The sequence below is a fragment of the Echinops telfairi genome, unplaced genomic scaffold, assembly GCF_000313985.2.
Source record: "Echinops telfairi isolate 266 unplaced genomic scaffold, ASM31398v2 ScPeMD7_3533;HRSCAF=4204_0, whole genome shotgun sequence".
NCBI lineage: Eukaryota > Metazoa > Chordata > Mammalia > Afrosoricida > Tenrecidae > Echinops > Echinops telfairi.
The window spans coordinates 5,958,586-5,985,616 of NW_022107431.1; the positions used below are offsets into that span (position 1 = coordinate 5,958,586).

Consider the following 27,031-nt stretch of genomic DNA (forward strand, 5'->3'; position numbering starts at 1 on the left):
GATAGCCGGGCACCATCAGCTTTCTTCACCACATTTGCTTATTCACCTGCTTTGTCTTCAGCAGTTGTGTTGGGAAGGTGAGCATCATAGAATACCAATTTATTTATTTTATTTTTTTAATCATTTTATTGGATCATTCGCTTTCATCACCACTTTTTATATGGTTTAACAGCCAGGAAAGATAGTAATTTAGGTTTGAGAATTTTATGTGTGCTAATAAATTCTAATCTTCCAGAAGAAATAAGCATAGCATATATTGACTATGTTTGGGAAACAAATGACACACAGACATGCCATTTAGTGGGTGACATGACCAGAAAATAGGGCCCAATTGGGGACATCATTGACATTGCCCTGCCTTTGAAGGTGGTGTTCTTGCCATGGTTAGCCTCCGTCTCCTCATTTGGTGGGGGAGGGGCGGTGATGGTTAATCAAAGTTAAACCAAACAAAAAGCAAGGAGGTTACTTTGAGGACTAAGATGTACCCGACCAAAGCTATGATATTTTCAATCACCTGCATGTGAAAGTTGGACATTGAATAAGGAAGACCAAAGCAGAGTCGATGCATTTGAATTATGGTGCTGCTGAAGAATGCGGAAAGTACCATGGACTAAAAGAGCACACAAATCTGTCTCAGAAGAAGTACAGCCAGAGTACTCTTAAGAGGCAAGGATGATGAGCGTTCATCGTATACACTTTGGATATGTTTTCAGGAAAGACCAGTCCCTGCAGAAGGATGCCATGCTTGATCAAGTGGAGGACAGCGAAAAGGAGGAAGGCCCTGGACAAGAGGGACTGACACAGGGGCTGCCCCGTGGATTTGAGCGTAGGAATGATTGTGATGGACCCCACAGTGTGTCGTGCTGTAATTCCACTCTCCCCCTCCTGCTAGCTGCCTCTGCCCCTTTTCTCAGTCTTCTCAACTTTGGGCTGTGATCTGCAAGTTCAGTGGTTTGAAACCACCTGCCGCACCTCCAATCCATGGCAGTGAGCAATAGTCTCAATGTGGGAATTTCTAGATGAGCTTGTGAGATCAGTGTGGACATGGCCATGTCTGACCTCCTCTGGCTCCCCTAGGTCCACTAGTCGGGGTGAGGCATGCCTTCATGCTCCATCTCAGAGGCCAGAGTGGTCTCTGAAAAGAGTTTGGTCTTATCAACACTCATTTCAACATTTGAGTTTAATAGACTGTTTTACAACACAAAGGTTTGGCTTGCAATGTCTTACTCTTGTGACAGAAGTCAAAACTTTCAACCGAAAGGACAAATAACCTCTAGGTGTGTTTAAATAAATGAGGAGTTAAATGTGTATTTCTAAAGTTTTTCTGTTATTATATAGAATATGGCAATCATCACATCACAGGAAACCTTGAGTACTGGTGACTTGGTGTGGCTCGGTTATTTTTTAAAAACACAACTCACTGCCGCTGAGTCAATTCTGACTGATAGCCACTCCACAGGACAGGGCAGGCCTGTCTCTGAGTCTTGACGCTGTCAATCTTTATGGGAGCAGAAAGCCTCCTGTCCCTCATGTAGAACAGCTGGTGGATTTGAACTGCTGGCTTTGTAGTTAGCAGGCCAACAGGTAACCACTATACAACCAGGAATTTTTATCACCTGATATTCTTAGACTTAGGTACCCCTATGGTGTTGTTGGATGACTGTTGTTTGTCGGATCTTTTAAAATTCTAATGACTGATCACAAAGATGATAATAGGTGGCTGTAATTCCAACTCAGGGATCTGTTAGATCAGTTCCAAATGGTCTAGCTTTGTAATAATTTTCATACTACCATCAAAAACTGAAGCTATGAAAGTGCCCCTAGATTTGGAAAATTATATGCCTAAATCTATATTTGTATGTATGCATAGATCATTCTATAAAAAGACCAGAAGTATATATACCCTTTAATTTTTCATGCTTCTCTATAATTTATGCATTTTAAATAATTAATTCTATGCTTATTTTATTTTACAAGTGGAAAATTTAATGTGTAGGATATCAAACCCAAGAGAGAAAGTTAATATCTGTTTGTGGTTTTTTTTTTTAGTAAAGGGCAAACTATATTTTATTAATAATTGCAAAATATAGATGATTAATTATAAATCATCATTTTGCAAGGGAGACAAGCAAGGATGAAAAAGGAAGGGGGAAAGCTAGCACACATGAAAGCTCTTAGAGGGGGCAGTGCAATCATCATAACTTGAACAAATGGCTGTTCCCGCGACACCTTCCACTTACGGAAACATCCCTGAGTGGTTCAAGCATGGCTTTGCCTCCAGCAAGTGGTCGATCGACCTCAACAACAACCACAACAACTAGTACTCTGCACGCACAGTCCGTTCTGTCGTAAACTTTTCCCAAAGGTGAACATCATGAAGGCAAGGGTTTTGCCAACTTAAGTTCACTGCTGTATCCACACCACCTGCAACAGTATAAGTAGCAGGTGTTCGTTGGATGGAGGAGTGAGTGAATAAATGCATGAAGGGGAATTTGTTCTTCCTCTTTTTTAATATTCCTTCTCATAAGACCAGAGAATTCTAATATCGTGGGGTGCAGACCTCACCTAACCTGTCAACTCTTCAGTGTCCCAGCCCCCATATCACACCTTGGCAGAGAGGACACACAGGGGCTATGGTTATCTGCTGCCATCCATGGAGAACTTCTTTTCTGATACAGTGGCTTTCTCCTAGAACAGCACAGATTGCTGATTGCACCAAAATCTTTGCAGCAAGAGTTTCCTAGTGCTATATCCTACCGTCATAGATCGTTAGGTGGCAGCGAGCCAATTCCAACTCTTAGAGACCCCAGGTAACAAGTAGAACTGCCTTGTCGGCTGTATCTTTCTGGGAGCAGGCCTTGTGGGATTGTGGGCTATCCGCTGGGCTTTGTGAAATCTCTCCAGGAGCTGATCACCAGGTCATTTCCCTTAGAGCCACAACGTGGGTTTGAAGCGCCAACCTCTCAACAACCAATCACACAATGGCCCCAGGACTCCTTTGGGACCATAGGGAGTGGGGCCTAATATTTCTCCCACACACCTGCTTTTGGAATATTGGGAAACAGTTATCAGCTGTCACACCAACACCCCCCCCCCCCATTCTCCCTAAACGCACCACAGCCCAGGCCAATTCTTCTGACAGTTCCAAGAGTCATAAGGGCAAGTGTGCTCATTAGCATTGTGATGGTTTCCATTGGGTATATTCTTGCAGAGTGGTATCTGCTACGGATTGGGATAGTCTGGTGTCCTTGATTCCGACTCACAGTGAACCCGTCCAGTGCTCAGACTCCCTTATGAGAGGCACCACTTGATGGAGGCAGTTTTCCTGTTGAGTGCATTGCAGTTGCCTCTGAAAACCACCATCCCCCCACCCACCTACCCAACCATTGTGGTCACGTCTATTCCTGTTCATGGTGACCCTGCAGCGCTGAGTAGGAGTACTCCTTAGGGTTTCTGAAACAGTAATTCTTTACAGAAGCAGACAGCGTCATATTTCTCATGAGGAGAAACTAGTGGATTTCAACACTGACATTTCCATTAGCCACCCAGCACCTGACCCGCTGTGCCACCAGGCCTCTTTGCTGCCTACAGAGGGTTTGATGAGTGATCACCTTCTATGTTGGTTCTGTCTGTGAATATAGAGCTGGTACTTTGGAAGTCAGAGGAGGGCCATCTAGTTACCTCATCTACCTTTCATTTAAAGGAGTAAACCTGCTCCCTTTTGCCCCGTTTTAAAGTTGTTTCAGCTTTAAATATTTTCTGCTTCATTTGAGACTGTTTTCTTTTTGTTTTTGTCACTTTTATTAGGTGTTTTTTTTTTCTTTGTTTTTTGTTCTCTGTGATTTTTCTGTATCTGAAATCCAGGATAGGTAAACATTTGGAGACACAACTGGATTAATAATTACCTAGGGACATGGCAGCGCGTGTTCAGGGCAAATGAGGAGGGAGCTAGCTGCAATGCATAAGAGAGAAGGAAATTTTTCTGAAATTGATTGTAGTGATGATTGCACAGCTCTTCTTAATAGAGTTGAACAATTGAATTTATGAAATGTTGAAAAAAAGAATTTAATCCAGCCTTCTAGGCAGTTATCATCTCTTGGATCCTAATTCATTATTATCTTTAGTTTTTTACCATCTGTGTTAGGCAGGGTTCTCTAGAGAAACAAGATCAGGACACTTATGATTATATATATACGGATAGGTTTATATATCACAAAGGAACATAACAGCTAATTAGTCCACAAAGCAGAGGGCTCAGTTCAACTCACTTCTATGGAACAGTTAATATACTGCAAGTCCTTCAAGGGCTGTCAGGTAGTGGTCTAGGGAGAAGACAGCTGAGACTTCCTTCCAGCATCACAGGCAGAGTCCGCCCACAGGCAGCAAACCGCAGGGTGGGTCACCAGCTGTCAGCAGCCCAGGAGTTTAGCAAAGCAGGCACAGATGGGATATCAAACTCAAGCAATGCAAAATGACAGGATCCACCAGCCTCAAGCTCAAGTGATGTACACAGCAGCAGTGTGGCGAAGCAGGTCTCAAAGGAGCCTCAAGCTCTAGCTACCCGATGCATGGTTGGCTTGGCCCACAGGTAGTGTAGTTCACAAGTTGAGGCAGAGAACTAGCTAAAGCATCTGCAAGTTGGTCTGATCAACAGAGAGCAAGAGAGAAGGGGTTGGGCCATGCAGAGTCATTTATCTCTTTGCCCTCTATACAAACTGTAACCTGATTAATCCTACATATTCCTATTGGCCAGGTTGGCACAATAAACCTATCTATCACACCATCCCTAGATGATATTGATAGAACTGCAGTCTATTTAGTTATCCAACATAGCCATTTAAAATAAGTTAAATCGTGAACTGCCAGAAGAAGCAACAAATCAGTCTTGGAGGACACAGCCAGATTCCTCCTTAGAATAGTGAGTGTTCCATCTCATATACCCTGGGCATATTATCAGGAGAGATAAGTCCTTGGAGTACATCATGCTTGGATATCGCAAGGTTGTTGTGGTACACTGGGTGACACCTAACAACAACAGCATGGAACAGAGGTCTGTGATCTACTGGGAGAAAACCTCTGTACCCTTCTAGGTCATTCTTTCTTGGTCCAGCACCAAGCTCAGGGGCATCTCAGCACATAAATATTTTCTGCATTGTGTGAACTGTTGAACATACTTGGCACTCCTTGGATGAAACTCTTCATCCAGCCACGCTACTAGACCAAACCCAGGAAGCCAGCTTCCATCAGCTGACATGTCCACATAGTTAGAATGGACACTCATGTACTGTCTCGTTTACTTTGGACATGCCAGGAGAGACCAGCCCCTGGGGAAGGACATGATGCTCGGTAAAGTAGAAGGGCAGAGAAGGAGAGGAAGGCCCTCAACAAGATGGGCTGAGACAGGGGCTGAAACAATGGCCTCAGGCACGGGAACAATGTTGCGGATGGTGCAGGACGGGGCCATGCTCTGTTCTGTCGCACTCAGGGTCCCCCTGAGTCGGAATCAACTTGACAACAACAACAGGTAATGTCTGGGCAGAGGGGATACTAAAAGGCAAGCTCACAGTGTGGTCTACAAATGGTCATTTCTTTTTACTGAAGACCAGCTGAAGCACATTCATTCAGCTCATAGCCCACGTTGAGCGGAACAAAAGAACAGCCATGACAAGTGTCATTTTCTTGAAGTAATCTATCACAGCTGTTGTTCATCAATACGTGTATACACACCCACGTCCTCATAAAGGGTAGCAGCTATTTCAGCAATCAATCCAGAAATAATAAGCTGGGTTTGTTTCTTTATTAACTTCTGTTATGAACATAGAAATATGTATCTGCAAGCATGTCAAGGAAAGAAAAATATTGGTGTTTCTGGTATTTTCTTTCGGCACTAGTTATTATGTGGAGTTGTCATCTTAAGAAATAACATAATAAAACTATTGATATACAGAAAGACATTAAGATATATTAGGCATCGTGTATCCAGTGGTTGTAGATAAAATGAGAGTGTGATAACAAAACAAGCCCCAGTGTTATGATGTTGTGATAGCTCTGCTCTACCCTCAAATACCACCACCTACCCTCTTTCCATACAACTTTAATGAATTTTCAGAGGAGTATAAGACATACTGAAAGTTTTAAGTATGATTAATATTTAATCTGATAGTTGTATATGATGACAAAATTTCCAGGGTGGGTTGGGGCAAGTGAAATTGGCATTTTTAAATTGTTTTACCTAACCTTAGTTTTATTTATACAATGAATATAACATTATGAATATAACATTAATACTTTTCATTCTGTTTTGAAATTTAAGAAGTAGCACCATTTTCATACTATCGTTCTTTTTTTTTTTTTTTTTTTTACTTTCTTATTATCTCCAGAAAGTTATTTTGCATTTTAATGCCTTTGGGATAGTTAGGTTATTTATTTAGTTTAATCTGTTTCTTCTGACATAATGTTGACATTCCATTTCTCTGATCAGCATTTTTACTGACATTATGTCATATATAGAAACACAAGCAAATATAGGTTGGAAATAAGATTCGCTTTGGTAAGCAGTATCTGAAGCACTGTTAGCATAGTGGTTACGTGTGGGGCTGCTAGCCTCAAGGCCAGCAGTTCCAAACCACCAGCCACTCTGTGGGAGAACTATGAGGCTATCTCCTTTTGTAACAAGTTAATCTTGGAAACCTACATGGGCAGTTCTACTCTGTCCTAGAGTTGTGCTAGGCCTCTACTCGATGAAAATGAGTTTAGTTTGGAGTTTGGTGCTTTTTATAATTAATTAAGTTTGAGATATTTTTTAATGGAGAAAATTATAATCCTAAAAAAATCAATTTCTCTTAGTACCTTACTCATTTCAAATCACATTGAAATTTTTAAAAACATGAATTCATGAATTTATTTTTTAAATCATAAAAATAAAGATCTACTATGTGTATTTGTGCTGAAGTAAGACTGTTGAGCAAGTCTCAGGGCATGAAAAGGCATCATTTAATTGGAGTAATATGGTCAAGCTAGTTAAAGCACTGTCAGATTTCCTCCACTGCTCCTCTCCTCATGAGCACATACCACACCATCCAAATGGCCCTTATTCTCGTGTGATCCACCATTCAACTTTGACTGCTCCCTTTGTTTCTCAAATGAGAAATCTCGAAGTCCTATTTTTGACTTAAAAATAAATTTCTTAAACTCTTCTCTCCTTTTTCCACTCTCCATACTTTATATCAATCCCTTACAATCCATACTTTACATCAGTTCTTATCCTGCTCAAGTTATAACAAACACTAAGGTCAGAACATTTTTAAACACTACCAGAACATGTTATCATAAAATTTGCAAAAGCATGCATTGTGAAATATTTCACATAATGAAGATGTCTTGTCATGCAGTGATCAAGTTAAAACCTGACTTATGCATTTCAGTTTCCTGTTTGGACTTTCTTACTGTGAAAATAAGGAATCATAAAATTTGTATGTATATCTAATCCTGATGATGTTCTCTTTATATAGTATATGTATATAAGTACATATTCCTCACAAAAACTTATACTTGAATGTTCTTAGCTGTATTACTTATATTAGCTAAAAAGTAGAAACATCTCAGATATCCATCAGTTGATAGGAGGTTATCTGCATGCAGTGATCAGTGAATGCAATGAAATCACATCCAGCAGTAAAAAGGAATGAAATTAAAAAAAACAAAAGGAATGAAATACTAACTGGAGGGAGAGAATAAAGGAAAGTGACTGGTGGTGGACGTGGGACTTTTGAGGATAAGGAATATATCTCAAGTTCAATAGTAACGGTGGTCGCAGAACTCTGAATACTCTAAAAGCTAATATATTGGGCTCTTCAATAAATTGTGAATTTTACAATACAATAAAATCTTTTTTTTTTTTAGGATGCTCTGTGGATTTTTCTACTTGTTTTAAAATGTACTTGTAACCTCAGAATCCATGCTAGTGACACTTTTGTCGCCAGAGTTGCTCAGAGTGGCCGACCTTGAGATACCAGACACACATTCTCCAAGTGAGGTCCCACTGGTGATGCTCTTTCTTCTGTGTCAGCTCCCAGTGTGTGAACAAGTGTCCTTTCTGCAGTCTCTTTGGAGCCAGATTCTTCATACTTATGTTCTTGTTGGTCCATTTGGTGGCAGCCCTGGTGGTGTAGTGGAGTGCATGTTGGGCCATTAACTTAAGGTCCATAGTTTGATATCACCAGCCACACTTCAAGACCCACAGGAGATTTCCTATCCCATAAAGATTCCGGTCTTCGTAACCCACAAGGGCCATTCTATCCTTGCCTATCAAGTACATTCGGAGGTTGAAGTAGTAGGGGTGGTTGCACACATCTGAAGAGTGTAAAAATGAATAAATTATAGATGTCAATCAATAAACTATGTTTTTGGTACAATAATCTACTGGATGGCAGAGTTTTGAGTTCACTTGTAGTGCTGAAGACTGTCCAGTGCTGCTGAGCCGAAGACGACTGAGATGTGCTTTCTTAGTAGATAAATTTCCTTCAGGCATGTGTTATAAGACGGTTGGCCATGAATGTCATGTTCAAGAATCAATAGAATATACTGAATAGAGTGCTTGAAACAGCCACATACATACAGCAATGTTATCCATGGATTGGTTGACAGAAATGTTGTGATTAGAGACTCGTGGACCGAATCCTGCATCTCCCACAGGAGCAACGGTCCAGTAGTTGCTAATTCAGTGGCTACTTTATAGAATTTAGCAGCTGCTTGTAACAAGAGTTGAATGCATGTGCATTATATCACAATAAAAGATCAATCAAAATAATTATGGAAAAAAGCTGAGGCTCCATTGTGAATTAGAAGGGGAAAGCTGTAAGTCATTGTAACATAATGGACTGGGAGGAAGAGACTTTCTACTCTGGTAAAGTGTTACAGTCTGGGAAACTCACAGAGGCAGTTCTACCCTGTCCTATAGGGTCATTGTAAGTCAGAACTCACTCATTGGCAGTGAACTTTGTATAATTTTTTAATGCTTCTCTCAAGGCTTGTGTAGAATTGCAACTGACAGACGAACATTTCAGAGAACGACAACATTTGGTGAAACTTGGAGCTTCCCGTTGGGAGATTCCAGCCTGCTTGGAGAACTAAAATGGAATTCAAATAGAGGGCAATTCTATGGACAAACACTGGATAAAATAATCTACCCAATCATTTTTCACCAGCCCCGAGAGTTTTCGGGGCAAGAATCCTCTCATTTGCTTGGTGTGTGTCGGTGGGAGGTGGATATGCAGATGGCGGATGGCTCCAAGTCGGTGACAGTCAGCATGGGAGACCAGGGTCCACGTGAATGCTACCGCAAGCCCAGGAACTACGTCAGCATCTGTTAGGAGTGGCGGGGAAGCCCCTGAAATGTGCGTCCTCAGACCAACTTGTAGTGAAGTCTGACGCAAGTCTCAAGGTTTTTCTCGAATGCATGTACGTGTGCTGTGCTCCTTGGAGGAAGCAGGAGGGATGTTTAAAAATCAAAGCTTGAGTTTTAAGGATGACAACAAAAGACAAGATAACATTTCAAAACCCTGGAGAGGGTGAGTGAAAGGCTTTCTCATGCAAGAACACCATGATTGCGCAATTCATTTATGTAAACACACGCACACAATTTCTGCGATCTAGTGAGTGCTATAAATAGTATCCCTGAATCCCTTTTATAAGGATACATCCCATATATCCTGAATGTGAAATAATCAACTTCCAACCCGCATCAGCACATTTTCCAAGTGAAAAGGAAAACAATGATTCCATTCTAAGTTGGCTTATAAAGCATCAGGGTTGTTAGAATTCTCATGGCTCCGAAAGTGCTTGCAGTTAATAACACTGTAAGCACGTTTCCAGAGCGGGACTGTTATTCCATGATCACACAAAGGACAAGGTAGGGAATACCACCAATTAAAGGTAAAGGCTCGTACTCAAACTACATTTATGTTTAATTTTCTAAATGTTCTCTATGGAGTTCCGAAAAATAAAAAACAGAAACTCACTCCCCCAACGAATGAGAAGGTGATGCTTGAGGCAAGAGAAATAGAAATGGTGGCAAGTGTCGGGAGCTTTCTCCACACTTGCAAGCTATCAAGTTAGCCTGCAACAGCCAGAGTGCTGGGGCTGGCGGAACATTTGAGACTCCTGGTTCAGGAAATGAGGACTTGTTGCAACAATAGCAGGAACCATAGGATCATCATCCTCTGAGCACCAGTACCCCCTGGGTGACATGATGAATGCCAGGTGACACATACATACTCAGCCAACAAAGAAAAAATCTACGGCCATAGAGCCCATTCCAATCCCATGTGACCTTATAAAAAAACAAGCAAACTCCAAGCAGGAACGTTGTCATCAAGGCTTGGTGTACCAGAATGAGGTCTGCTCTCTCTCCCTTTCCCTCTTAGTTTGCTCCCATGTGGACGGGATATATGAAGGAGCATAGACAAAGTGGAGACCCAAAACTCACCTGTGAGATCACTGGTTAGTCCCTCACAGAAGGGCCACATAGAAGGGATGATATATCCAGCATGCAGTATAGCACTGAAACACAATACTATCCTCTAGTTCTTTAATATTTCCTCCCCTTATTATTATGGTCTTAGTTTTACCTCACTAATCTTGTTAGGACTGTGTATGTTCATTTGTATAACTAAGATAATTCGATGCATGAAATCCAAGATAGATAAACCCTTCAGAAATAGTAACAGGAGCAACAATTCCCTGAGGGTACTGGAAGCGGGGCCAGGAGGAACTGATAGCAATGATGACTATGTAACCCTACTTGAGGGGAATGAATAACAGAATTGTAGGTAAACATATGCATCGAATGGTGTTAGATATGGCAATAATAATATATACTATAATATAATAATAAGAGCTCCTGGGGTATAGTACGCGGGGGTGGGGGGGAGACAGGGGGGATAAAAGGAGCTGATATCAAAGAGCTCAAAAAGAAAGAAAATGTTTTGGAAATGATGGTGGCAGCAGTTGTACAACTATGCTTGATCTAATTGAATTGTGGGTTGTTATAATATCTGTAAGCTACCAATTTTAAAAAAAGAAAGAAAGAAAAACTCACTGCCATCACATTGATGCTGATTCATAGCAACTCTGTAGGCCAGGGTAGAACTGCTCCTGTGAGTGTCTGAGATTATAACTCTTTATGAAAGAAGACAGCCTTATCTTTCTCCTGAGGACTGGCTGGTGGTTTCAAACTGCTGACCTTGCTGTTAGTAGCCCAATGAGTAACCACAATCTTAAAAGAGAGCCTAGATCTTTTATTAACAGGAGGCACTAGCTAGATCTTCCAAAGAGTTTGGGATTCAAGCATCCTTGGAAAGAGAAGCCAACACAGAGGACGTAAGGGTCTTTTTCACGAGATCACAAAAACCCAAGAGATCCATGTAGAATTCTCTCTCACAGAGACTGTTAGCCACTCTCTCTTCTCTTCTCAGGGCACTTGGTGTTTGGATCCTGGTCCCCAAACCCAGACCCACTGCCATGGAGTTGATACCAACTCATAGTCATCGGGGTTCTGATGCTGCAAACCTCCTTTTCTTCAAAAGTTCTCATTGTTTTATAATCCACACGTCATACAATCCAATCATATTAAGAAAAGCTGTGTAATCATCACCAGAGTCAATTCCAGAACACTTTACTCTCTCTTGTACCTATTATCATTAGCTCCCCATCTCCTGCTAACCCATCCTGCCATGCCCATTGGAAATTATTAATCCAATTACTGTCTTTATAGATTTACCTATCCTGGAATCCTAGGCAAAAGATAGGAAACAAAAAGCCAATCACAATAGCAAAATAAAACAGAGAAAAACCTCAAACAAGAAGAAAGCAGATGATATTAAAAACTGGAACAAATTTAAAATGGGTCAAAGGGGATATCATATAATAAGGAGTAACATTTTAACCCAACTAAATCTGCCACAATCTACTTTACAATGCACTCTTTCTGATAGCAAGACTACTCCCATCCCTGGATATAACAGTGCCATGAAGGCTCCTGATTGCATAGGGTACAGATCCTGAAGTAGCATACACGGCATCATAATACATAATTCCATCTTAACATCTCTGCCCCACAGGCCGTGGTATTCATTTTTGTGACATCTGTTTCTAACAATGTACCTACCACATAGTTACTTATTCCATAAATATTTGTTGAAAATGCGAGTGAATGAATTTTAATGTCACCACCAATTTCATCTAAATCTTATTCTTACTTACTTTAGAGCATATGGAAATTAGAATTAGCGTGAGTAATTTAAGCAAATTAGATTTTCTATATTAAATGTTGAAATTTATGTCTTAATGTTTCCTACCATTAGCACGGTTTCAGATCCTGAAAGCACTACTAGGTATAGCAACTAACAGAAGATTTCAGCTTGGCTGCATTATAAAGGAAAAGATCTAAATGCGAAAGATGATGCCGCCGTATTTTGTACATTCACTGCCATGATTTATAGAAGGCATAAAAATAGGGAAAAGCCATTTAAAAGTAAAGTGAATAAGTGAGCTTATTCATCTGGTTTTTTTTTAAACACTAAATAACTGTCCATGTCTAGGTGCTTTAATAGGTCAGGAATACACTAGTATTTTAGGGAGGCCAGATTGAGATGTAATTTATTATAAAGTTCACCTATGTAAGGTATAAAACTCAGCATTTTATGGTTCATTCAACCCACATTTATTCCATTATCACTGTAATGAATTTTAGAACATAATACTCATCCCCAAAAGAAAGCCGCTACCTTTTATCTGTCCTTCCCCTCTTCTTCCCAGTCTTCCTGCCCCGGTGCACTCCCTGTCCCTAGGGTTCTTCCTGTTCAGCACAGTTCATCTGCATGGAGTCCTGCAACATGTCTTTCAGCACTGGCTTCTTCAGTCCACCAAAGTTCATCCATTTTATGACATATTAGTCCTGCATTCTTTTTTTGAGAATTACTGAATAATTTCCCATGGTCTGCGTGCAAGCCATTTTGTGTTTTAATTTGTCAGTCCATTCTAATTGGGCTATTATAAGTATTGTTTCTATGTAAACTCATACACAAGTTCATTGGCAAGCTACAGTTTTATTTCTTGGATGTACATCCAGGAGTAAGATAGCTGCGTCTTATGATAATTCTATGATGAGCCGTTTGCCACACTGCTTGCCAAAGCACTTGCACTATCTGACATCCCCATCAACAGTGTACAATTCTCATTTCCCCACATGCGTGAAGGAGTTTTTAGGAAAAATTCTAGAGGTAGAATTTAAGAGAAATTTTTAACAAATACTCCTCATTTATTAACTGTCTCATAATGAGGCGTTTCACTCTTAAAATGATAGTGAAAAATCTACTGACTCTTTTGTACATTAAAAACATACATCTAGCCATAAAAAACACCAAAATATGAGGTGAAATCATACTGGCTATGAATGTCAGAGTCAGTGTGTCAACTTGGCTGGGCTATGAAATCAGTGGTTTGACAATTAGGTAATGATACAATCTGACAGTTATGTAATGATGTAATGTTATTGCTGGGTGCTCTTGTTGAGAGTCTTCCTCCTGTTCGCTGCCTCTCTGTGTTACCTGTCCAAAATATGTGAGACAAAGACAGGAATTGGGTGGTAGTTCCATTCAATACTGGGATGTATTTATGTAAGACTGAGTTTTACTGAAAATGGTACTTATTAGAAATTATTTTTCTTCGTATCCTTGTCAACATCTTTTTGATTGAACTCATTGATAGGTGTAACACTTTTAAATTGCCCACAGTTTTTAAAAATTACCTATGGAAAATATTTTATCTATGACTAATCCAATAGAAGAATAAACAACCCTGGGGCCCACTCCAGTGCCGTCAACCCCGTGTCCACCTCATGCATGTGTGTACCATTAACTGTCTATTTGGTTTCAACAACTGAATCAGAATTATACATATATATATATATATATGTATAATATATATTATACCCACTTCACCCACTTTTCTGTTGTCCGTTTCCCCAGAGAGGAGGTTATATGTAGATCCTTGTAATTGGTTCCACCTTTCCATCCCACCCTCCCTCCACCCTCCCGGTATCACCACTCTCCCCACTGGTCCTGAAGGGAGCATCTGCCCTGGATTCCCTGTGTTTCCAGTTCCTAACTGTACCAGTGTACATCCTCTGGTCTAGCCAGATTTTTAAGGTAGAATTGGGATCATGATAGTGTGTGGGGGTGGGGGTGGGGGGGAGGGAGGAAGCATTTAGGAACTAGAGGAAAGTTTAAGTTTCATTGTTGTTACACCACACCCTGACTGTCTCATCTGCTACCCGCGACCCTTCCATAAGGGGATCTCCAATTGCCTACAGATGGGCTTTGGGTCTCCACTTCGCACTCCCCTTCATTCACAGTGATATGATTTTTGTTCTTTGCTGCCTTACACCTGATCCTTTCGACACCTCGTGATCACACATGCTGGTGTGCTTCCTCCATGTGGGTTTTGTTGCTTCTGAGCTAGATGACTGCTTGTTTACCTTCAAGCCTTTATGACCCCAGACGCTATATCTTTTGATAGCCGGGCACCATCAGCTTTCTTTACCACATTTGCTTATGCACCGCTTTGTCTTCAGCGATCATGTCAGGAAGGTGAGCATCAGGAATGCCAGTTTAATAGAACAAAGTATTCTTGCATTGAGGGAGTACTTGAGTGGAGGCCCAATGTCCATCTGCTACCTTAATACCAAATCTATACATATATGCACATAGATCTATTTCCACATCCTTATATATAAATATATTTACATATGTATATGCCTGTATATAGACCTCTATAAATGTCCTTTACCTCCTAGCTCTTTCCTCTATTTTCCTTTTACTTTCCTCTTGTTCCACTATCATGTTCAGCCTTCAATAGGGTTTCGGTATTTCCTCTCGGTTATGCCCTTGGTCATGCCTCACCAGGCCTTTATTGGAGGCTCTTACAGCTCTTATAATAATTATACATCAATTTTATCAAGTACATTTATACACATATTGCCATCATCAGTTTCAAAATATTTTATTTCTGTTTAAGCCCTTGTTATCAGCTCTTCTTTTTTTATCATCCTTACCCCACCCTCCCACCCTCATGGACCCATGATAAATTATAATTTTTTATTATTTTCATATCTTACACCACCTGGTGTCTCCCTTCATCTACTTTATGGTTTTTCGTCCCCCTGGGGATGGGGTGGGGGTGGGGTTGGAATTATATGTCATTGTAGTCTGTTCCCCATTTCTCCCCCTTCTAACCCCACCTTCCCCTTACTCTCATGGTGTCGCTACTCCCATTAGTGTTCCGAAGGGTTTATGTGTCCTGGATTCCATGTGTGGAGACCACCTGTGTACATGCGCTGGTCTAGTCAGATTTGTAAGGTAGAATTGGGGTCATGATAGTGGGGAGGAGGAAGCATTAAAGAACTAGAGGAATATTGTGTATTCCGTTGGTGCTGTACTGCACCCTGGCTGTCTCATTCTTTCCGTGTGACCCTTCTCTGAGGGAATGTCCAATTATCTAAAGATAGGCTTTTGGTCTCCCCTCCTACCTCCAACATTTGGGTTGATATATATATTTTTTGTTTTGGGTCTTCTGATACCAGATACCTTATCCTGTCCACACTTCATGATCATGCTGGTGCTTCTTCCATGTGGGTTTTGTTGCTTGCCTACTTAGATGGCCACTTGATTAGCTTGAAGCCTTTAAGACCCCAGATGCTATATCTTTTGATAGCCAGGCACCATCATCTTACCTCATCATATTTGGTTATGCACCCATTTTGATATACAATGGGGCTTGAACAAGTTAAAAATTCATGGAAAAATTCCATTATCTTTTAATTCCATTTTTCCCCACAGACTTTCTGAACCCCTCTCCTGTTTTTCAATTTCATGGTGTCCTAAGTCTTGGTATTATCAATGTCTACAGGATAAGGATGCTATTAGTGTTGTTCCTAATATAAAACTTTTAAAACTATGTAAGTATTTTTCGTATTCAGATTAATAATCTGATAGTATTTTGGGTACATCTTTATTAAACATAAACATGATATTGAAAAGATATCTTTTACTTAGGTGGTTTGAATCATTGTCTTAATTTGATACATATATCTGTGGATGAATCTTACTAGTTGCTGGAAAGAAAGAGGTTCAGTATAATTTTATTCTTCCTCTTTATTTTTATAGTTGTAAACCCTTACTCTAATGGAAGAGTACGTGAGAATAGAAGGGAAATTATTGTAGTAACATTACTTTATCTTTAAAATTCCTTCACATTTATAATATGCCAAAAACTACTTAGTAACTCATTCTTACAAATATTCTAGTGATCTGTCCATTGATAACTCAATTAAGTCCACCTTTAATTTTGTTGAAAGGAAATAATTTGCAAGTGCCTTTTTAGAAAGCACTCATATAGAATCATTCACCTTAATTTCTGGGAAGTATGTCTCACAGACTACCAAGGTGTTTTATACTCACTATGAATTATTCTTGCTGTCCTTCCATGGAGAGGGATTTTATTCAATCTGATACATCTAGGAAAGGTTGGAAAATTGAAATATTATGTATCACAATGCTTTTCTTGCCAGTAAAGTATTTATGATGAAGTGTTTTTATCTCTAAGTGTGTTTTTATTTTTTAAAAACCTGGAAGTTGTGTATATCATTAATTCAGTTTATGAGAAAATTAAGCTTTACCGAATCAGTCAGTAAGACCTAATTGGTCAGAAATAAAATGGGCTCTTCTGAGTCCCTTTGCTAACTTTAGATTGTTATACTGCACTGAGCAAGTGGGTGCGAGGGCATATGGATGGAAAGTGAGGTCAGGAACGGGCAGTCCCCCTCAGAGTCCCAGGTGACTCTCACAGCGGTGTTCTCCTCAAGCTCTCTCTGCGGAGGAATGGGCTCTTTGGTGTTACTGAGGGGCTGTAAGAGCTGATACTGTTAAATGACCATTTCCTTCCTCTTGTCAGTCTTCATTCTCTATCTCATTTCCTGACGTCTCCAGGGGACTAAAACGGCACTGTTCCTAATGCAAGCATTGCCTTAGTGTGAAGGAAATGAAGCTCTACAGTGGGATAATGGGGCCTTGATAGAAGAGATTCCAGTCACCAACAGGTCACGTGGGCTTCTTTGACACCCTGAGATGATGCTTACACCAGGAGTAGCTTTATGAAATGGGAGGGTGACTCTGAAGAGATGGTAGGACAGGGGTTCTATTACGATGTGTCATCTACAGCCGTGTGTCAAGCTCATCAGTGCTAAAGAAGGGTGCAGGGGGGACAGGAGATAGAGAGATGGCCTTCCATAGGCAAGTCTTTCATGTGCCCAGTCAGACACACAGTACAAGATGGATAGCACCCATATGAGGGAGGGAGGGGTGTTACGAACCTAATCCCTAGTTCCTGTTCTATTCCTTGTAAATCTTGGCTCAACCACATTTCCTATGTGCGCATCTGTTTCTTAATTTTTAAAGTAGACATAGTAAAGGCTGTCCCAATTACCTTTCAGTGCTGTTCTTAAGATTAACCAAGATAATTTCTGTAAGAGCATCATTATCAGGATTCTAAAGTCACTTGAGATCAATTACATTGTACTATAAAGTGTAATGAAATAAAGCTCCATCTGGAAAATCCCTCTTATTAAAGGAAAATAGGAGGTACACAGTTTAGTTACCCAGACATTGTTAGGTGCCATCGAGCTGCTGCTGACTCATAGAGCCCCTAAGAACAACAGCACAAAACCCTGCCTGGTCCTGCGCCACATTTACAATTCTTGCTATCTATCCTTGGGGCTGTTGTTGCAGCCACTGTGTCAGTCCATCCCATTGAGCGTCTTCTTCGTTAGTGCAGATCCTCTGCTTTGCCAAGAACGATGCTCTTCTCCAGAGACTGGTCTCCTGGTAACATGCCCCAAGTGTGTGAGATAAAGTCTGTCTACTTCATTTCTCAAGAGCATTGTGACTGTACTTTTTCAAAGACAGATTTATCTATTCTTCTGGCCATCCATGATATATTTAATATTATTTACCAGCACCATATTTCAGGCACCAGCTATTTCGGGGTCTCCCTTATTTATTGTCCAACTTTCACATGCATATATGACTATTGAGAATATCATGGCTTGGCTTGGCCTTCAAGGTCACATCTCTGTAATGCTTTAAATAATCTTTTGTGCTAGATTTGCCCAATGCAATATGCTGTTTTACTTCTTGTCTGCTTCTTCCATGGGAGTTGGCTATGGATACAAGTAACATGAAATCCTTGACACCATTTTTTTAAAAAATCTGTTACTTACTGGTCTAGGTATGAGGATTTTTGTTTTCTTTATGTTGAAATATAATCCATACTGAAGACTGCAGTGTTAGAGCTTCAGTACTTCAAGTCTTCTGTATTTTCTTTACACAAGGTTGCATCATATACATATCCCTGGTTGCTCATGAATCTTCTTCCAATCCTGATGCTGCATTGTCCTTCATCTGGTCTAGTTTCTCTGATGCTTTACCGAGCACAGATTGAATAGGAAAGGTGAAACGATGACACACACCTAGTATACCCCTTGGGAGAAAGATGAGGCGTCCCATTTCCATACTGATTTCATATTAGAAACCCACAGAGACCCTATAGGGTCAATATGAGTCAAAAATGACCCAATGACAGTGCGTTCGGTTTTGGAATTTTAGTTCATTTCTAAGGACTTTCTCTTGGTTGTGTACAAGTTTCACATGAACACAGTTATAACTGTTCTGAAATTCCAGTTCTTCATGATATGATTCATAATTTGTTATGATCTACACAGTCAAAAACTTGCATAGCATTTTATTGAAAACACAGATAAACTGCTGACAATTTGGGGTCCTCTCCCCTGGGGGGCACACTGGGGACATTGTACCCTGATGCTAACCTTCATTGTTAATGAGAAGTCAACCATTAATCACATCATTATAACCCTCTTTGAAGGTGTCTCCCAGCTCTGTGGTTTTCCATCCTTGTTTTTTACCTTTGGCCTTCAACAATCAAGGCTACGGAGGGTCTTACACTAGTCTTACCTATAGTCGCACTCTTTTGTGTTTGTCGAGCCCATTACATAGGTAGACATGTCTTGCTCTTCCACATTGTAGAGCATTAGTCCTTCAAGCGTTTTTCAGCCCCATTCTCTGCTCTCCTTTTGTGACTAATTATTTGTCTGCATTAGACTCTTTGGTATCATTACATTGTAGGGCTCTGAGATTTGGTTTTAAAAAATATCTCATATTAGCATTCCTTACTAATAGTTTGCCCTGTCATTTTCCATTGGATATTAAATCTACTCAATGATTTATTAATTCCATATTTTGTCTTTTTTAGTTACAGAGTCTCTGTTCAAGTTAAATTAAAATAATTTCTTCTCATCTACTCATCCATCTTGCATATGCATGCCTTGCCAATAGACCCGTGTTTTACTTCCCTAGGAACAGTTATAAAAACCGCTTTGAACAATTCTGTCTGCTAGCTCCCAAAACGGAGTGATCTCAGGGTTTATCTCCATTGATTTTCTATCCTCCTGAAAACTTGTACTGATTTCCGGTTTTGTCCCGTGTTAGGCAATTTTTAATTGCTTCCTGGACATTGTTGTTAAGTGCCATTGTGCCGGGTCCGACTCCCAGTGACCCTCTGTGCAGCAGAATGAATCACCATGCTGCCCTGCACCATCCTTGTCTTCCTGCACCGTCAGCCCAGACAGGAACAGTGTGACACATTGGCAATTCTGCACTCTGCCACTTTCCCATTTTCCTCTGATGACAGCTGTCTATTTTGTTAGAAAACATTTGGGGGTGGGTTGGGGCGGAGGGTATGGCTTGAACTCAAAAAACAAAACAAAAACAAGGCTCTTCCTTTAGCAATTCTGTTTATAGTCCAGATGTTTTTTGTGTTTTTAAATGCCAACTTTTTATTAATGACATTTTTAGATTTAGAGAAAACTATAAATATAATACAGAGTTACGATGTACCCCATACCTACTTTTCCTTATTTCTATCATCACTCATTATTATACTACATTTTTGTAATTAACCAGTTTTAATGCAATATTAAGGTCCAAACTGTATTGGTATTTCATTAGATGCTACCGAATGCCCTTTCTCTCTTCAAGGACCGCCATCCAGGAACACCCTTGGACTCAGGAGCCACATTCCCCCTGCTCAAGCAGACCTTGTTTCCTGACCTGAGCTGCTTTGAGCCTATTGTGCACCTTCATCATTCTGGGGTCAGCCAGAGATGTAGAGAGAATTTTTTTTTTGGTGGATTGAAGATCCCTGGTAGTGTAGTGGTTATGCCTTGGGCTGCTAACTGCAAAGTCAGCAGTTCAAAACCACCAGCTGCTGCACTGAAGAAAGATGGGACTTTCAACTCCCTCAAAGAGTCACAGCCTCAGGATCCCACAGGGCTGTTCTATCCTGTCCTATAGGGTTTCTTTGAGTCAGACTCAACTGGCTGGCAGTGAGGTTTTCTTTTTGACTTCTCTGAATTATTTTTGTCCTCCTGGGATTTCCTTCTCTTCCTCAAGGGTACAAGATTGTACTCAGATTCAGAGTTCTGCCTCCCCAGGCCAGAGAGCAGTGATTTCTCCACCCTTGCGCATGTGGCTGTGACTGACCACAGGCTCAGAGCTGTGCAAACAGACCCTGGCTTCATGGAGGGTCACTCTTGCTGGAGTCTTCTCCTGAGAAGAATCCCCTTCTTTTGTTCACCCTGAGGTGCTTGCAAGTGCCTGTGCTTTCCATCCAGTACAGACTCGGTAGTCCTTTCTGCAGGAGAAGTGACTGGCTGTCATAGTGCACAGCTGTTATGGAAGCCAACGCCTGGCCGCTGTTTCACACTATGGTGCTGTGGGGGGCGGGGAAGGGGTTAGATGCTAAATGAGGCTCTTGCCATCCAGACTGCCAGAAATCTAGGGATCAGGAGTAATGCAGGCAGTTAATACAGGATGCTAGCAGACAGCATATAATCAAGGGCTAAGTTATGTGATACAAGAATAGTTTTTAAAAAATAGTAACAGCTAATTATAACCTGGGTCCTTATAGCAACACGCTGAAGGCTCAATTGCTTATGCAAGGTCACTTACCATTGAACTTTGATTCCAAAAACTCAGTCCAAGTCTAGAGTTTGTGTTCTTAAACATGATTCCTGGGGGCATGGTAATAGATGACTGAGTGCACGCTACATTCCTGCAGCAGTGAAGTAGGACTCAAACTAAGGGTACATCTTTTGACTTTGTCCTGAAAAACAAAACAAAAAAGAAAAAGAAAAAATATAGAGAGTATAAAATTCTTCCAGCTTCTGTTGAAAGGTGGTATATTTTCCCAGTGGTCTCCTCCCTGGTGGCCAATACAATAGCTGCTCCAGCTTCATGTTCTTCAATTGCTCATATGCAAGTTCAAGTTGAAGCTGAAGAAAATGAAAACAGGTCTAAACCAGTGCCACTGAATAGAGTCTGACTCATAGCAACTCTAGAAAGTGCATCTGAGGTTGTGAATCTTTAAGGAAGCAGACAGCCTCATCTTCCTCCTACAGAGTGGCTTGTGGGGCTGAACCACTGACTCACTGTTATCTGTTTAAGGTCTAATCCACAGGTCTGCTCAAACTCTAAAACAAGTCCATGGGAGCCACAATATGACCTAAATATGTAACTTGTTCTTGAAAGTATTATAGCTAATGCATGTGTGTGTGTGTTGGGTTGGAGTGGGGACGATGGATGAAATGATGGGACTAAGGGGCAGCTCAAGAAGTTAAAGTAAATTATAAAACATGTGCAAAGACCTGGAATTAGAAAACCAAAAGGGAACAACACTTGACATTCTTTCTAGCTAAAAGGCCTGAAGAAAGAAAGAAAAAAGAAAGTCTCAAGTTGCAATACTGAAGGATTCTCTGGACAACATATGGAATGACGTGGAAAACATGAAAAGAAGATGCAAGTCTGTAGTCACTTTACTGGGTTGTGTTCACCCTGCCTGTTGCTACACTTCTGGCTGGCCATTCTGCTTGCCCTTAGATGCTTGTGGACCTCAGCAAGTGGCCTGGACCCTTGAGCCTGCAGGAAGTAGATGAGCATCCACAGCAGGTCAAATACGGTGGGGCAGAAGTGCTGATTCCCACTCAGGGGAAGGACAGCCATCACATGAGATAACCTAGATTCAGGTTATCTGAATATACACGTTGGTCCTGACAGACTGAGATGGACCCAGCAGGAAGGATCCCAAATTCAGCGAATGGCACCATTTTCTCATGATCAGCATGAAGGGCAACAGCATTAGCAGTGGCACAGTCCTCCGATTATGTGGACTAAGCCGCCCAAGGGCACAGACATCAACTGCTGTGACTGGCTTGTCTGCGAGCAGTACAGGCCTCTGAAGTGTGACAAACTCATTCTTAGCATCCGATCTGGAGACACAGAGGCAAATTCAAGGGGGCATTTTTCTGAAAAAAAAGTACAAGCTCAGATTCCGCCATTGCTGGCATATGCTACCAGGTAAATGGGACCACTATGTGCCCCAGCTCTATGAGCAGCTGTTGGGAAAGCAGGGACATGGGGACATGCAGACTGGTCCTAAGGCCTCAGTGGTGTTCTCAAATTCAGTGACCCATGTAGAGTTCTCCTGTTCCCAGTTCCGGTCCCGTTCCTTCTCATAGGTGAGACGTGAACAATCAGAGAGTGGTTTAGTTAAAGTGACTTTCCCTTCATACTTACAGCTCAGACTTCCCTGTTTATGTTATGATCACATTTGAACTCCATTTGTGGTGATGTTTTGGTACTCTTGATAAGGCCTGCCATAGGTAGGTTTATTGTGCAAACCTTGCCAATCAGAACATGTGGCATTAATAAGGTCGCAGTTTGATTGGAAGGCAAAGAGATAAATGGCTCAGCAAGCCCCACCCACTCTCTCTCTCTTGCTCTCTTGTGATTGGACCAGCATGCTGTTGCTTTAGCTAGATCAAGCTCTAGCAACATGATCCATGGGTTGGCTGTCCCACAGGTAGTGTAGCTCATAAGTAGTTTGAAACCACCAGCCAGTTCCAAGGGAGAAAGGCAAGGCTCTCTACTCCCGTGAAGAGTTACAGCCTCAGGGGCAGTTCTACCCTGTCCTGTAGTCAGTCTGCCCTGTTGCTATGAGTCAGAATTGGTTCAATGGCAGTGAGTTTGAGGGGGGCGGGGTTGTTGAACTTTTCATCAGTAGAATCCCATGATCAACATCTAATATATTACACATCTTTAACGAGTATTGTAAGTTATGAATGCAAGAAATAGGGTGAAAAAATATTTGACTTCCTGATAACTCACTCATTGTAAGCTATGTGATTGGAAGCAACTTATTTCTACCTTGTTTTTCAAGTGGTATCAGATTCTTGGGCAGGATTTCTTAAGTAACTGTATGGCAGAGATATTGTGAGCGAATCATAACACTTAATAAGTGTAGGAACAGATCCTAGGAATTAAAAACAATTCCAGGGAAGCCATGGGACACTGGGAAAAGAAGGATTTGGAAGGTCCAGCGAGAGTGAGACCTTGAATAAAAATATGAGGTAAAATCATGTAAATTAAAATTTCATATGAAGATATAGTCAATTACATATGAATTATAAGCCTTTGGGTTAGTTAAGGCAATCCTGGCTAATAATGTTAGTGATGATAAGAATATCAAAAAGTATAGCATCTGGGGTCTTAAAGGCTTGAAGGTAATCAAGCGACCATCAAGCTTAGAAGCAACAAAGCCCACATGGAAGAAGCACACCAGCCTATGCAACCACGAGGTGTCGAAGAGATCAGGTATAAGGCATCATCAGAACAAAAAAAATCTTACCGTAGTGAATGATGGGAGGAGTGCTGAGTGGAGACCCAAAGCCCATTAGTAGGCCACTGGAGATCCCCTTGCAGAGGGGTCTCAGGGAGGAGATGAGCCAGTCAGGGTACGATGTAACAATGATGAAAAATACAACTTTCCTCTAGTTCCTAAATGTTTCCTCCCCGCTCCCACTATCATGATATGAATTCCACCTTGCAAGTCTGGCTATACTAGAGGATGTACACTGGTACAGATAGGAACTAAAAATACAGGGAATCCAGGGCGGATGAGCCCTACAGGACCAGTGGTGTGAGTGGTGAAACAGGGAGGGTAGAGGGAGAGTGGGTAGGAAAGAGGGAACCAATTACAAGGAACTATATGTGACCTCCTCCCCGGGGGATGGACAACCAAAAAGTGGGTGAAGGGAGATGTCGGACAGGGCAAGATTTGACAAAATAACAATTTATAAACTCTCAAGCGCTCAAGAAGGAGGGGGGAGCGGGGAGGGAGGGGAAAAATGAGGACCTAATGCCGGGGGTTTAAGTGGAGAGGAAATGTTTTGAGAATGATGAGGGCAATGAATGTACAAATGTGCTTTACACAATGGATGTGTGTATGGATTGTGATGAGTTGTATGAGCCCCTAATAAAATGATTTAAAAAAAAAGAATAAAGGAAGGAACAAAAGAAAAATTAGAGTTCTATAGATGAGTGAGTGTTCCCACCCTGCTACCACCTCCAGTCATGATTCCTCTTCTGAAGAAGGATCAGGATAGATGCCAGGGAGGCAGCCAGGACCTTGCAGCAGCCTTAGCCATGAATGAATGACTGTACTCGTTCTTGTTTGAGGATGTGCAGAGTCCAGCCAGGTAACACCAAGACCTTGAAAGGATCAACGAAGTCCCAGAGGTGCCTTTCCCGGCCCCCTTCCAGGTCACTCCTTGTCATCTGAATCTCCCAAACTAAGAGATTGATTCCCTGCCATTTGTCTACCAACTCGTGTTGTTAAAAAAAAAAATGTATGAAACCCAGTATGGATATCGTTCATTTTTTCTGATGTGATCGCAGGTCTCATTAAAGCCCACACTTTCACCCTACCCTTAAATCTCATAAAAGGGAAGCAGGTCAGTTACAGGAGAGGTTTCTGTCTGCCATGAGGAGGAGCCAGCACTTGGGAAAGCACTTGGGAAAGAGGCGACTTCTCATAGATGTCAGGAGCCCCGGGGCTTAGTGGTAAAGCATTAGGCTGCTTAACAAGTAGCTAGCAGTGCAAACCACCAGCTGCTCCAACATCTCTGCCTGGGCCCCAGTGTGGCTGGGGGGCTTCCCAGCATGGCCCATGTGGGTCTGCTCCCCAGTCTCTTAGGTGGCTGCTCATCTGTCCCCGGGGCCACCATGTAAACAGCAGGCCTTGACACAGGCTGCCAGAGCTGAGTGCCTTAGAGAAACTCAAGGCATCCTGACCGTGCAGTCCAGCCAGGTCTCTGTTTGAGCATACAGCGTGGTGTGCAGTCCCTGACTAGTCTGTAAGCAGGAGCCCATGAGAAGCTCTGTGTTCCCAGGTGCTCTATATGGGTAGCATAATAAGTTAGGGGAGGGGCTGCTAAGCACATCAGCAGTTTGAAACCACCAGCTGCTCCGAGGGAGAAAGATGAGGCTTTTTAATCTCATCAAGAGTGTCCAGCTCAGAAACCCACAGAAGCAGTTCTTATCTGCCCTACAGGGTCACTGTATGCAGGACGTGCCTCAATGGCAATGCGTTTATTTTACTGTTTCCCCAAATGGACAATACTGCCCCCTGGGGAGTGACGGGAACATCCTAGAGAGGGGGTAGGGGGTGACAGTGGGGGAAAGCACTGCGAAAGCCAGTAAACTCAAGCACTTACTGCCATGAAGTCATTCCAACTCATAGTGACTCTGTAGGACAGACTAGAGCTGCCCTTGTGGGTTTCTAAGACTGTAACTCTACAAGAGTAGAGAGCCTCATCTTTCTCTCCCAGAGCTGCTCCTGGATCTGAACTGCTGACTTTGTGGTTCACAGTCTGACAACAACGCTCTGTACCACCAGGGCTCCTGGATTATGGGCTCTAGTACACATGTGTTTCATGGCCTGGGGGCTGCTGACACCTCTCTTTTCTACAAAGGAGGCGCTAGGCCAGATACGTTTGGGGAACTTATGCTCTACACCAAAGCCTCTGAAACTGTGGGCTACGATTCCATATGGGGTGCGAATGTGGGGGTTGCAAAAATTTTGGCAAGAGGAAACAGCTAATGAATGCACAATGACCCCAAAATAATTCAACACCAATCACGTCTCAAACCCAAGGTGTTTCTGGCAGTGCTTGCCTGCACTGCAAATGTCTTGGGGGCACGAAGGTGTCAGGCAGAAACCATTTACAAAACCCATCCCTGGGAGGGGGTGTGCGGGCCCAGTGAGCTCCACTAGGCTGCTCACTTGCTCTTATCTGGTTCAGTGTTTGTCAGGTTCAACTCCAGCCATGGCTTTCCCGTGGAGGTCCGTCAGGACACCAGCATCTCCCAGCTCAAGGAGGCGGTTGCCAAGCGCCAGGGGGTTCCAGCTGACCAGCTGAGAGTGATCTTCGCCGGGAAGGAGCTTCGGAACGAGTGGACTCTGCAGGTGAGTGTCCCCGGGTGACCACCTTCTAGAATTCGGCCAGCACCGTGGCTCCTGTCTTGTCTGCAGCCAGTCTGACATTCACGCCCAAGATCTGATAGAATAAGCAGTGGCTGGGGAATCCTTGAACTTTACTCCTCTCTGCTTCATTAATTCTGACCTTCTTAATTATGCATGAAAGCTGCAAGCAGGCTGGGCTAGAAGAGCAAGTGAAAGTGGGGGGCGAGAGAGAGAGAGAGAGAGAGAGAGAGAGAGAGAATGAACCCCCACAGGCTGGGCTCAGTGGATAAATGTTTACCGACTGCAAGGCACTGTCTGTGCAATTGCTGGGTCTCTTCGATTTCCACCTCACCCATTCCATCTGAATCTTAATGAAGAAGGATTAGAATAAATGGTTCCATACCAGGCCACCCCAATCTGTATGAGGGGACAGATTCACAACCCAAGTGTGACCCCTGGAGGCTCCTGGAAGCTCTGCGTGGCATCTGCCACCCAGCATCCAGGGACAGGTTGTGCTCTGAGACTGCTCCAAGGTCCTGGA

General features: G+C 42.1%; 1 protein-coding gene across 4 annotated transcripts in view; it reads left to right on the forward strand.

Moving 5' to 3' along the window:
* The window catches only part of PRKN (parkin RBR E3 ubiquitin protein ligase), a 1,413,568-nt gene that overhangs the window by 157,180 nt on the left and 1,229,357 nt on the right, over positions 1-27,031 (forward strand). For all 4 annotated transcript variants that reach the window (XM_045294462.1, XM_045294464.1, XM_045294465.1 and 1 more), the window contains exon 2: positions 26,330-26,493. In XM_045294462.1, coding sequence (XP_045150397.1) covers positions 26,330-26,493 — 164 coding nt within the window. The remainder of the gene's footprint in view (positions 1-26,329; positions 26,494-27,031) is intronic.